This window comes from Cricetulus griseus, chromosome 3, assembly GCF_003668045.3.
Source record: "Cricetulus griseus strain 17A/GY chromosome 3, alternate assembly CriGri-PICRH-1.0, whole genome shotgun sequence".
Taxonomy (NCBI): Eukaryota; Metazoa; Chordata; class Mammalia; order Rodentia; family Cricetidae; genus Cricetulus; species Cricetulus griseus.
Window position 1 is genome coordinate 88610121 of NC_048596.1, and position 13576 is coordinate 88623696.

Genomic DNA, 13576 nt, shown 5'->3' on the forward strand with positions numbered 1-13576 from the left:
CTCCTCCACTTTCTTCACTGATCTCAGTTCTTTGTAGAAAGTATTATTATATTATTACATAATATATATTATTATATAATTGCCTTCCCTGAGTTTTTCTTTTGCTTTCCTTTTTCCAGGATAGGTGAATCCTTAGGATTATTTTTATTTTTTAAACGAACCATTCAATGTTGTAAGTTTTACTTTCAAAATTATGTTAGCTGTGTGTCAAATTTGATGTTATAATTTCATTTTCATTCAGTTATGAGTTCTTAAAATTCCTATTGATATCTTCTACTTGACTTATGGTTATTTAGATGCTGTTTTTTGTTGTTGTTTGTGTTTTTTTCTGAATGTCCACTCTGATGAAATGCTGGTGATGTTGTGTGCTAATTTTCTAAGTAGACTGTGAAATTAAAAACAAAACAAAACTCCCAAAACTGATGCCTTAGAAATTCTTCACATGTTCTAGGTATTCCTTTGTCCAGGTACATGATGTACAAACGTTCTTTCAGCTTTTACTCTCTTCATCTCTTTCACATGGTATCCCAAACATTTGGTTATTTTGTTTTGTTTCTGCTAGTGGCATTTATGCCATCTTCACTGTGGTTGGAAATCACATACTGTGATTTAAAAATTTTAAGAGTATTTTCACAGCCCAAGCTTTGGCCTATCTGGACTATATTTTGTGGGTATTTAAATGTGTACTCTGCAGCTGGCTGGGGTATGATATGATGGTGCTGGTGCCATTTCTTCTATGTGCCATTTCTGTATAGTTGTTTTTACCTATCAATTGGCAAAAGAATGGGGTACTGAAATCTCCAACTATAACTGCAAATGTTTTCATATGCCTTTTCTAAAGAATGCCATTTCTTCATGGACTTTGCAGCTGTTAGTCAGTGTATATACATTTAGTATTGTCTTGATGGTATGGAAATATTCTAAAATCTTCCTTCTCTACCTAATGCACAGCCATTCCCAATTTCTTCTTATGAATATTTCCATGACACATCACTATTTTCTCACTGTCAAATCACATATGCATGCATATAATTACTTGTGGCCAGCATATTATTAAAATGTGTTTTTAAAAACCCCTTCTAAGTTGGTATATGTACACAATTTATGTGTAATCCAGGTGGCCACAGTATTTTCAGATTTACAGTATTTTCAAATTTCATTCCTATTTACTTTGTGCCTTATAAGCGTTTCTTAAACACTTAAAAAAATTCTGCAGAATTACTCAAAGTGTGTCTGAGTCCTTTTACTTTTTTGATCATTGCCCCAGTTACCAGTTCTATCAACATCATCCTTTTATCACTTCTAATAACCCAACCTCCCCTACGTTTTTATGCCCTCTTCCATTTACAGTAAAATTATGTTAAATATTCCTTCTACCTACACTGAAAATCCCATTGGACAGCAAGGTGATTTTGCTTCAAACATCAAACATAATTTAGAAGCCTTGGCAAGGAAAGAAAACCTATCATATTTATCCACACTTGTCTTACACCTTAATTTAGTACACATCTTTCACACTGTCCTCAGAATCCTCATGTAACCCGAAATATTAGCAACTGTGCCACAGAGAAAGAAATACAAATAAGACACCATAACAAATTTCTCTGCTACAGAAATTTCTGCTTCCAAAGTTTATTTAATCAAATTTGTCTTCCAAAAAGATCTACTGAGTCTTGTCAGAATGAGTGCTGAACTCAGCCTACAAGCTGCAGAGCCGAAAAGTACTTGAACACTGGCTGCTACTAATACAATAAAGATGAGACATGTAGTATATGCGATAATAATAAAAGATAGTTTCATAATGTATGATAAAAGACCTTTCTTTAATTGTAAGAGCTCTTAGCATTCATTACTATGTCTGCAAGCATGTTTAATCCTAAGATTAAAAAGGTAACTGCAAATGTTAAAATTGGATAACTGCTTATTCATGTTTTAACCTTAAATATTATTCTCAGTTTAAATATGAAAATATTTAATTACTAATACCACACATTTTAGATTGAAGGAAAATACTGAAATTTTAATAGAACTTCATATACTTGTCTAAAAAACTCCAGGTTTACCTATCTAATATATTCTTAATTTTGTGGCTTAGACAATAGAACACACAATAAACAGAGCACATAATCATCAATGTTGCAATTACACATGTATTTGTAAGGTGTAGATTGGTGTGTGTTATCTGTAAATATCCACTAAAACAAAAATAACAGAGTCCACTAATAATGATACAAGAACAGATTAAGAGTGAATTAAAATTAAGCCCAAATTTTAAGTATAATTAATTATAAGATTAATGATTTTTTGACTCAATTTTTACAAACCATATTATACCAAATTTCTTTAAAAACATATGAATTAACAAAATATATAATGACTAACAGTTACATAGATTTAGATGCTGTGGCTTAGGAAATATAATTTCTAGGTTCTGTAATCAGAAAATAATAAAAAGTCACTTTAAGATTTCTGAAGACAGTATATGCTTTAAAAGCCCTATCTTGGGTCATTTCACCTGCTGTATTTTTCCACAGTACATTCCAGCAAATTCTACAATGTTCTGAGTTCTTCTGTAAGCCCCATTAGTAAATGTTGTGAAAAAGTTGCTCTCATCCTGGTTCATAGCTGAACTTCTACTTCCTACTGAACCAACCTTCCCCATATTTCAATGAGGGTACTATCCTATCTTTGGAAAACTGTATTTAGAAATGTGTCACTGGTTACTTCTCCTAAAGTATCCTCCAAGTAACTCTGACTCTAATACATTCATAGAAATGGCAGTAAATCAGCAGGTGAATAAACAATGGGGAGGAGATTTAGCTAAGCGGTCCTGTCTGCTGTACACACAACTTCGCTCCCTCAACATCCAAGTTAGACCAAAAACATCTATTACAAGAAACACATTAAGCAGATAAAAAAGAAAAATAAAATCATTACTATCACCTGGGACTTCTATTTCCTCAGTTTATATTTACCAGAGAAATGTTAGTATTTGAAAATCAGATAAAAATTAGTCACTAAAATGCAAATTTTATTAATTTTTCACTTTTTTTTTCAGTATGTCACTTTTACCTTGAATTGTCAAAGTAGAGTTAACACTGGAAAAATAAGATAATGTAACAAGTCAAGGACAACTCAATACACCTAGAATGGCAATACGAGTAAAAATTTAACAATTATTTTCAAATATCACCAGGAAGCAGACTGTTAACACAGTGGTACAAAGGAGACTGATCTTACACTATCCAGAAAAAAGGTCTTTGACCTGTATGCTTGTTTTGATCCCACTGACTCCAAAACTTATTATTTCCTAGTGCAATATAAAAGCTAAAGAACTTGTTGCTAGAGAGATGGTTAGAGGTAAAAAGCACATATTGATGTTGCAGAAGACCCAAGTTCAGTTCCCAGCACCCATGATGGGCAGCTGACAGCCTTACTGCACTCAGGGGCTTCCTTAGGTACACAGATACATACACACTAATAAAATACATCTTAGAAAAATAACTGAAAAGATTCAACTAACTTACAAGGATAAAGGCTAAACCATAATATTAGTGGTACTATTTAAGAACAAAAGATAGTTTTAAGGAAAAAAGAGATAGTTTTAAAAACAATAATTACAAGGAGCAGCCTTGAGCAATAAAATGACAAAATTCTGCTTTTTAAAGATGTTTTTGGATGGATTGACAACTTTGTCAATTAAGTGTTTGCCAGGTAAGTGAGAGAGCCTGATTTGGGTACCCAGCATACAGGTGAATGCTGGCTGTAGTGGTACATACTTATATGCCAGCCCTGAAGAAGGACAGATTGGTTAAGATTGTTAGCAGCTAGATTAGCCAAATCAATGAACTTCATGTTCACTGACAGATGGCTTTAAAAAATTAAAAAAAAAAAAAAAAAATCTGGGTCATCTCTGGTTATACAGTGAGTTCAAAGACAGCCTGGGTTATATGAGACCCAGTCTCAAAATCTAACTTATTAATAACTAAAGGCTCCCTTGGCATGTAAAATCACGGAATAAACATTTTTGATCACTAATTTTAAGCAGCAACAGCTCTTTCCATGACTTTCTTTTGTCAAAGTAAATACACATATATATCAATAAAAACAAGAAAAACAATACAGTGATTAAAACATGGATGCCAAGAAGAGAGAGATGGGAAAACTTTAGGCAAGCTCCCAATTAGAAACTTACCACATATACAATAGGACATTATCTCTCTGACTTTCAAGTTACCTGTGCTTATAAAATGCTTGGTTTATTTCAAGGGGCATGGAGGGAAATAGAGGGTCTTCTATGTGTCCAAGCCAGTAACACAAATACTTATGATCATCCTGCCTCAGCCTAGTGAGCTCTGAGATTACAGCCTCAAATCACTGTACTTTGTAGCTAAGTACTCAGAATAGGGCTGATTTTTAAAAAACAAAAACAAAAAACAAAAAAGGCCTTTATCATCTACAGGTTATTTTCCCAATTTAAAAAATATATAGAACAAACGACTTTTCTATGCTCCTCCCACAAATGAAGCTAAAATACCACTTGTAAAATAGAGGATTTAAAAAAAAATAAGGGCAAAAAAAAAATATAGGCAAACTAATTCTATCACCTATAGGGGAAGACACCTATATTCCTTCTATTCATTCTTCCTCTTCTATATGCACCATCAGGGTTCACTAAAGGGTTAAAACTCTTCTAAATTTTGCTATGTAAAGTGCAGAATCAACTAACAACACAATATACTACTGTGCTACTGTGTACTCTGTAAAAATACCAAGCAGTCAGCTGGAAGGTACATACCACACTAGCAAATGCTTGGCTGGACCCATAAGGTCGGATGACCAGTGGAATATCAAGGTATGTGTCAATTCTCCAGCCCTCATAACCGCATTCCAGACACCTCACGTAGTCTTTCAGCTTGCCTTGATACAGCTCATTTATAAGATCAGCCTAAAAATAACATTCACATTTTAAAACATGTTCCTTATAAGCAATTTTAAGTTATATCTAATGCAATCAATACTTATCAGAAGAAACACAAAATGACATTGATTTTTAGTACTAGAGTTTTAGAAAGCCAACTAAGATATATCTAAAATTTTAGGAAACAAAAGTTGACACTTGAAAAAAAAAATCACCTGAAAAAAATTAGATTATCATTAGTTTAAAACTGAATGTATATAAATAACTGTTTCAATAATCCAAACTAATACAGCTAGTAAAATAGATGGTGATGATGTCATTTATCAATGTACTCTATATTCTTTTTTCCTTAGACTGTATGTATCCTAATTCACATTTCAGGAGTGTTGTTACAAAGCTAAGAACTGCTATGCTTTGACTACTTTACACAAATATCACTAGCCTCACAGTATATTCTTATTTATAAAATTCCACTGCTAATTTGGGCAAATGAAAATTTAAATAATAAACATAAAACAATGCAAAGAATTTAAGATATAAGGATTCAAACAATATCTCAAAATTAATCTCCCTCAAAATATCTTCATCTAAAAGAATGCACCTCTCACCTAGTTCCCAAACAGTCAATTAGGGCTCTTCCAACACAGTGTAGGCAGGTAATTCCCTAAGTAACAGCCCTTCATTACTTATGAATGTTACATATGAATGTCTTGCTGAACATTCTTGTACCAAATTTTAGGAAGTCAGTAGGAATGCCCCAGCTGATCTTAATGAAGTGCTGACTCACAGAGAGGGATGTGAACAAGGAGGAAGGGTAACTTCCAACCTATGAAGAAGAAACAGCCCCTAATACCATCTATATAAAACCATTCAAGTCCCATAGGTTATGCAGAGAAATCACCAGGAGTTTAAACAGTTTTTTAATCATTTCTCAAATAAAAAATAAGACTAGGAGAAAACACACTAACAGTTTTCTTCCTCATAAATTCACATCTGCTGAAATGTCCAGGGTGGATCTATACACCTTCAGACTGATCCACCAATGCCTACTCTAATACAACTGATTTGATGGACACATGTTCATTTTCCTGCCCTCTCAGATATTCTGCATCTAGGACTTTTCAAAATGGTTCAAAACCAGTGTCCTAAAATAGTAGAAATCTGGTATCTCCCCCCACACACAAAAATAATTAATCTGTGAATGTAAACATTGTTACAAAACAGTTCTTCATATTTATTAATTCTCTTATGCTTTTCTATTCACCTTTTGAAATGATTTTAAACCTGATTTCATAATGTACAAATGGATGCCTACCTACTGTATAAAAGATTCTTTTCCAAGCCACCACATCATTCCAATCATGTCCTTGTGCTACCTTAGGACCTCTTTCTCTTTCATCCCAGTCTATACTCTCATCCACACTGAATCCCATAGAGACAAGCCTCTTGGTGAGTTAAAGACCTAAATGTCAAAGCACATGACTACACTTGACTGGTCAAAATGAAGACAAAGCTTGATGAATACACTTTATAATGTGGTACAAATCATCACTTATTAAAAAAAATGAAAACATGCAGATTTATTCCCCCCAAACAATAGATGTATTGAGTGGAAAAAGACCTTGCTCATATAGACCAGTTTTTATTTTGATGATTAATGTGCTGGCTAGTTTTATGTCAACTTGACACAAGGGAGTTATCAGAGAGGGGAGAGCCTCACTTGAGAAAATGCCTCTAAGCTGCAGGCAAGCCTAATGTATTTTCTTAATTAGTGACTGATTTGGGAGGGCCCAGCTCATTGTGGGTGGTATCACCCTTGGTCTGGTGTTCCTGGGTTCTATAAGAAAGCAGGCTGAGCAAGCCAAGGAGAGCAGCACTTCTTCATGGCATCTGCATCAGTTCCTGACTTCCTTCAGTGATAGAATACAATGTGGAAGTGTAAGCCAAATAAATGCTTTGCTCCCCAAGTTGCTTTTGGTTATGGTGTTCCATCTCAGCAACAGAAACCCTACTAGGACAATGAGGAAGCTGAGGTCTGGGGTAGTTTAATGAAGAGCTTAGTACTCAGTTAACAGCAGGTGGGAGTCTAGTAATTTCATTTCCAAATGTAGCAGACTGATAATCGAGTCTCAAAAAATTCCAAAAGAATAAGTCATTTTAAGATCCCAACTGTCTTAACACATAGTCCCCTCAGCTTGAGAGAGAGAAGTTACCTGTTCTGTTTGCTTCCATTTCTGTTCCAAAGCATCAAACATAACGCGACATAGTTCTTGTACATCGTGCTGTTGCCAAGCTATGTTAATATAAAACTTAATTAAAAATAGTATCAAACAGCAAAATAAAACATGGCATTACTGTTTCAACACAAAATAGCAACATGGACAAGTCTACTTTAACAACTGAAAGCTTCTTAAGAATACAGGAAGACATATTACAGCCATGAAAGGACAGTCAGAGAATAATAATCAAACCAGTGTTGTGGAGTAGCTTTCTGGTGCTGGAATATTTGTTAGTTTTCATTATAAAGAAATATGCTAGACACCCTAAGGTGTTAAGGACATTCCTCTCTGCATCAGACAGAAAACCACAACCAACCAAAATGCAGAGTATGGAGCCCAGTTCTAATGGCTACATGTTTGTTTTATCAATTAATGAAAAAAAAAAGGTCACAAATTTTAAAGAGAGCAAGGAAAGGTATATGGGAAGGTTTAGAGTGGGGAAAAAGAACAGAGAAATGATGTAATTACATTATCAAAAGAAGAGAGTATTTTAAAAGTTACAAAGTAAAAAAAAAAAAAGTTGCCCCTTTCTAGTATTTTTTTCGGTATCTGTTTTATGATGCTGAAAAAAAAATAAAAGAAATATGTTAGAAAAAAAAAACTAAGAAAAAAACCTATAACTTTTTAAAAAGCTCATTAAAAGTATAAAATACCAAGCTGGGAAAGTGGTGGCATATGCCTTTCATCTCAGCATTCAGGAAGCAGAGGCAGGCAGATCTCTATGAACTTGAGGCCAGCCTGGTCTACAAAGAGAGTTCCAGGATAGCCAAGGCTATTACACAGAGAAACCTTGCTTCAAAACAAACAAACAAAAAATAGAACATACTAAACTGTACAAGAATCTTAATTGGTTAAAATTTATCTCTTAGAGCTTATATAATTAAAAATAAATTAACATTCAAGCAAAAAGCAAGATGTGGATAGGCTCCAAAGCTACACAGAGAAACCCTATCTCGAAAAGCAAAAACAACAACAACAACAAAAAAGCCAGGTGTTGGTGGCACACGCCTTTAATCCCAGCACTCGGGAGGCAGAGGCAGGGGGATCTCTGTGAGTTCGAGGCCAGCCTGGTCTACAGAGCGAGTGCCAGGATAGGCTCCAAAGCTACACAGAGAAACCCTGTCTTGAAAAACCAAAAAAAAAAAAAAAAAAAAAAAAGATGTTTTAGGTAAAGACCATTAAGTTGTTGATGTGCTGCAGATATGTGACTCCAAGGTCCAGGAGCCTTTGAACACTAGAAACCGTTATCATTAAGAGAGTTATTACCCTCACTGCTATCCCATCCAAAGCTCCTTGTAACGTCTGTGGTCTCAATCGCTCTCTTTTTGCTGGTTTGTAACAAAACAAAAAGCCTTTGCAGCTGGTATGGGATGCTTGTCACAGGATCTTCTTCAGATTCTTCAAATTCCCACCTAGGCAGATGAGATCATGTCAACTACATAAAATGATTTCACTCTTTAAAACATAATTAATACCAAAATCATTATATAAAATCTTAATTCTAGGCAATACACAAAGCTTGGATATTAACAAAAACTAGTACTATGTAATCAGTCTTTCTCTAATTTATAAACTCAAAAACTAAACAAGAAGCACAGGGTGGTTCCAGTCTGGAGAATAAAAGGCAAAGCTCTCGTACATGTAAATGTCAAATCTGAATCTGACTAAACTTTGTCCTAATAAATAATTCACAAAAAATGCAGAGTATTCAACTATAAAACATTAAAAACTAAACTGGGAAAAAACATAAGACAAATAACACCAGCTTTCAATATATACATTTTTCAGGGAATTACAAAGGAGAACAGGTGTTAAAATCAGCTTAAAATTAATTAAGAATCATATTGATCAATTATAAAGTATGAGTTTTTTTGGATCTGACTAGACAAATGGTTCAAAAAGTTACATGGTGATCACAGGCCAACTGTAACACTAGCCATTATATCACAAATGAAATGGAGCATGCCTGCCAAATCACTGGTATAGAAGTTTACATATATACCATCAATTCTCAATCCTCCTAATGCTGCAACCCTTTAATACCTCATTCTGACCTCATGTGTGGTGATACACAATCATAAAATTATTTTCATTGCTACTTCATAACTGTAATTTTGCTACTGTTATGAATCATAAATATCTGATATGCAACCCCTGTGAAAAGGTCATTTGACACCTAAAGGGGTCACAACCCACAGGCTGAGAACTGCTGATATAGAAAGACTAGATTGCCAATTAAATTAGTGCCATTCAAAGCTGAGAGCAGATGGATTCATGATACTATTTCCTAATTTTTGAATGTTTCAAATATTCAGCCAAAAAACACCTTTAAAAGCTACTTAAGTATATAATTCTAGTAGAACTTTTATTCTTACATACTTATAAGCAATCACCTAGCCCTAGCTACAGGGACTCCCTCAGCAAGTGAATTCCCCAGATGAAAAACTTAGTATCACATGGCAGAGAAAAGACTGGGCAACCACAGTTAGTTAATACACTCAGGAATTTTTAAGGTGACACTGTATTTAATAAAACACAATGCTGAGCCCCAAATAATAAGGACACTATTGATGATGTCCTTTCTCAAACTGGCAATGTTAAGATTACTCTTCTGCTCTCAACTTTTTAGATTCAAAAGGAGGCTTGACTATTACTTCTCCTATGCTGTAGTTTACAAATGGTTCTGATTACATCTCTCTGTTAAGTGTTCAATATTTTTCTTATCTTAGGACTGAAAGGTTGCACTTCTGTGGCCCTGCCCCCTTACCTATGGGAAAGTCTTTCAGCCTCTAAACTACTTTTCTTCTCTACTCCATCTCTGAGATCACCTGTGCTTTACCCCCACCCCATATTCACCCACCAGCTCTCCTGTTAGTTATCTTCTTGGAAGGTTCTTAGAATTGACATTACAGGCTCTCAAATTCTATTACAACCTTAAGAGGTTGTAAATATTGTTGGGACTTGCATTTTCTCTGACCTACAGTTAGACACTTTGTTGGCACATTCAATTCTTTTCTTTCTTTCACTACTATAAAAAAAGTTGCTAGTATGTCATCTCATTTTTCATTCACAAGTACCACTACTATCCATATTCTCCATTCTGACCTTAAGCATCCAGGCTTGGTTTAATGACAGACCCTCCCAAGGATCACTCTTTCAAACTGCACTACATAAGCTTTCCTAACATTCATATAATGTATTACAAGCCTTCAAGTCACCAATGAAGTCTATGTAGGCCACAACTCAAGGGATGAATGTGCAACTTCATCCTTCATTGTGGTGCTGCTCCATGCAGTCCAGTGCAGGGCCCCTAGGTCTATACTCAGACATCAGTGTTCTCAGGCTTTCATCTACAGTTCAATAAGGATCCGGTCCTCCTCTTTGAACCTGTACCTTAACCTTCACTGGCACCCATGAAAGCTGCTCTTGTGGGTGTTTCCCTTCCTCGATGTCTAAAACTGTAACCCAGCCTAATCCTTCCTGAAGTTACTCTCTTCTACATTGCTTTATTACCTTCTTGACATATACCGGGCTTGTAAAATGAATTTATTTATACAGGTTCTTGATGGAAGCTCTGAAAGAAGGACTTCATCTTATTAACACTGTGAACTCTGTGTCTAATAGAACTCAAGGAATGCAGCCAGTGTCAAACGACAGAGCCCTTGGGTACTCTACAGAGCTGTAAACTTGCAAGTTACCTTCAGAGTATTAGAACCCACAATAAAACAAGCACCTGGGATGCATATCTCAAGGCAAAATTGCTGCAGCATGTAATTATCTTGGACTACTTAAACCTTTCCAGCAGGCTCTGGCCCATCATTTAACCTCACAGTCCAGTATGCTGACAGTTGTGCTTATCGAGGGGTCTCTGGAACCCACTCCATTCACTGCTATCAGTTACAATACAAGAACAACAGAGATTGGGTCCCAGCATCTAAAGTGTGGCCTCAGCAGTATCTGTATTTTTAGGAATTGCTTTTACAAAATAGGAATAAGAAAAAGCAGATAATTCACAGCTACTGTGAGAACTGGGTACGTATATAAAAGTGCTTCCAATAGTCCTGACACATTATTTTGGGAGCATTAAGTACTATTTATTATTACTTCTAAAAAGTTTCCTTGTCTACTATGTCCTCTTTCTTGTCAACCTGGCCAAAACACACCTACTTCATGACCTCTTTCAAGCCCTATCCATTTCACTAAGCCATTTATTTCTCCATGTTTCATTAATGTCCCTCTGTTTTCAGCTCTTGGGGCATTTAGCTGACCCTAAATATTACTTAAATTATTACACAACACACAGATGGTTATTATAGACAGATCTGCAAATTACTTGAAAACAAGTAAATGACTTGAAAACTTGTCTATCCTCCCAAGAGCCTAGAATATAATTATTACCAGGCAACAAATAATAATGAATGAAAACATTTCCGCTTCTACAAGCAAATTCAGAGAATAAGATTACAAATGAGTAGTGGTGAGAGCATGAGTGAGCAATACAACCAATAACATTACAACTTTATAAAGAATTTAAATGCATACTTATTTCAAAGGTGCCTCTCAAAAGGAACAGGATAAAAAATAATATTACAACTTTGTAAAGAATTTAAATATATACTTATATCATTTCAAAGGTGCCACTTAAAAGAACAGGATAAAAAAAATCAGTTTACTCATACTTTAATAATCTAAATTGTTGGGAGGGCTTCCAGCACATGGGAAGCAGAGTCAGGAGGATTTCTTTAAGTTTGACGCCAGCCTGGTCTACACAGTGAGTTCTAGGACAGCCAAAGTAACATGGTGAGACCCTGTCTCAAAACAAAACAAAAACAAAAAAGCCAACTAACCAACTAACCAACCAAAACCAAAAAAATGTAATGAACACATACCTTAAGTATGCTAAGCAAAAGTACCATGAACTGTATTATAAGAAAATAATAAAAATTAATGGCTGAGTTTGGAGTTTACTAGACATGAGAAATGGCAAGTACTTCCATAAAGCATTTTAAAGTATCTGATGTAGACTTAGAAACATGCATATACATTTAAACAAACAAGCTATGGTGTAATTTAGTTAAAGAGCTTATAAGTTTAAAAAAATAATACCGAATTCTTAAATTAAAAGGGGGAAGAAAATGAATGTACAGATGATATGTCTGGATTCTCTCAAAATCAGACATGCCTTCCCCTATAAAAGCAGTAAAGATATGAATGAGGACATTCATCAGTTTGATTTTTTTTTTTTTTTTTTGAGACAGTGTTTCTCTGTGTAGCTTTGGAGCCTATCCTGGCACTTGCTCTGGAGACCAGGCTGGCCTCGAACTCACAGAGATCCGCCTGCCTCTGCCTCCTCAGTGCTGGGATTAAAGGCGTGCGCCACCATGCCCGGCAGTTTGATTCTTTTCTATCCAGTCATTTCTAATTCTCCCTCTTCGTGGCTTCCATATGTCAGTCTTCTAGAAGATTTTTGTTCATTATGTAATATTCAAGAAGACAGCTTATAAAGTAAGAAATACCCCAAATGTTACAAGTCAGTCTAATAAAGTAATTTCAATTTTATTATTTAAAAGCTATACTTTTATTTATAGAATATTTTTTCAAATACTCACTTATATAATGCATTCCTAAATTCAGGAGTCATAAAAAGTGTTTGCAAAAGGCTATTCAGATAGCATGTCATCGCCTGGTTTACTAATCCCACATAACCTTTAAAGAGAAAACACAAATACAAACAAATCAGCACTCAGGCAAAAACACTACCAAGAAAAGAAAACAATACATAGCAGAGAACAACAATGTTCAGTTGGAATTTATTTGTTTTTTTTTTTGAGTGAATAAAAATTTTTAAAAAATTTATTCTTCTTTCATGTATTACATCCCAACCAGAGTTTCCCCTTCTTCCTCTGCTCCAGTTCTCCTCTTTCCCAGATCCACTCCTTCTTCATTTCCCTTCAGAAAAGAGAAGGTCTTTCAGAGATACCAAGCAAACATGGCATAACAAGCTACACTAAGCTACACACCCTCATACCAACACTGGGCAAGGAAACTCAGTAGGAGGAAAAGGGTCCCAAAAGCAGGCAAAAGAGTAAGAGACAGCACCTCCTTTCACTTTTAGGAGTTCCATAAGAATACCAAGCCACACAACCATTACATATATGCAGAGGACCTAGGTCAGATCCATAAAAGCTCCCTGATTGTTGCTTCAGTTTCTGTGAGCCCCTACGAGTCTTAATTGATCCTGTGGGGCATGTTCTTGTGGTGTCCTTAACCCCTCTGGCTCCTACAATCCTTCCTTCCCCTCTTCTGTAGGATTTCCCAAGAAGTGGGTCTCTGTATCAGCTACTACCAGTTGCTGGATGAAGCCTCTTTGATGACA

At 35.3% G+C, this 13576-nt stretch overlaps 1 protein-coding gene across 3 annotated transcripts in view; it reads right to left on the reverse strand.

Annotated features, from left to right (window-relative positions):
• Usp47 (ubiquitin specific peptidase 47) overlaps positions 1 to 13576 on the reverse strand; it is a 91255-nt gene that overhangs the window by 41346 nt on the left and 36333 nt on the right. For all 3 annotated transcript variants that reach the window (XM_035442289.1, XM_035442288.1, XM_027410093.2), the window contains exons 5-8: positions 12810 to 12906; positions 8467 to 8612; positions 7135 to 7214; positions 4799 to 4948 (exon numbers count right to left, since the gene is read on the reverse strand). In XM_035442289.1, the coding sequence (XP_035298180.1) occupies positions 4799 to 4948; positions 7135 to 7214; positions 8467 to 8612; positions 12810 to 12906 (473 nt within the window). The remainder of the gene's footprint in view (positions 1 to 4798; positions 4949 to 7134; positions 7215 to 8466; positions 8613 to 12809; positions 12907 to 13576) is intronic.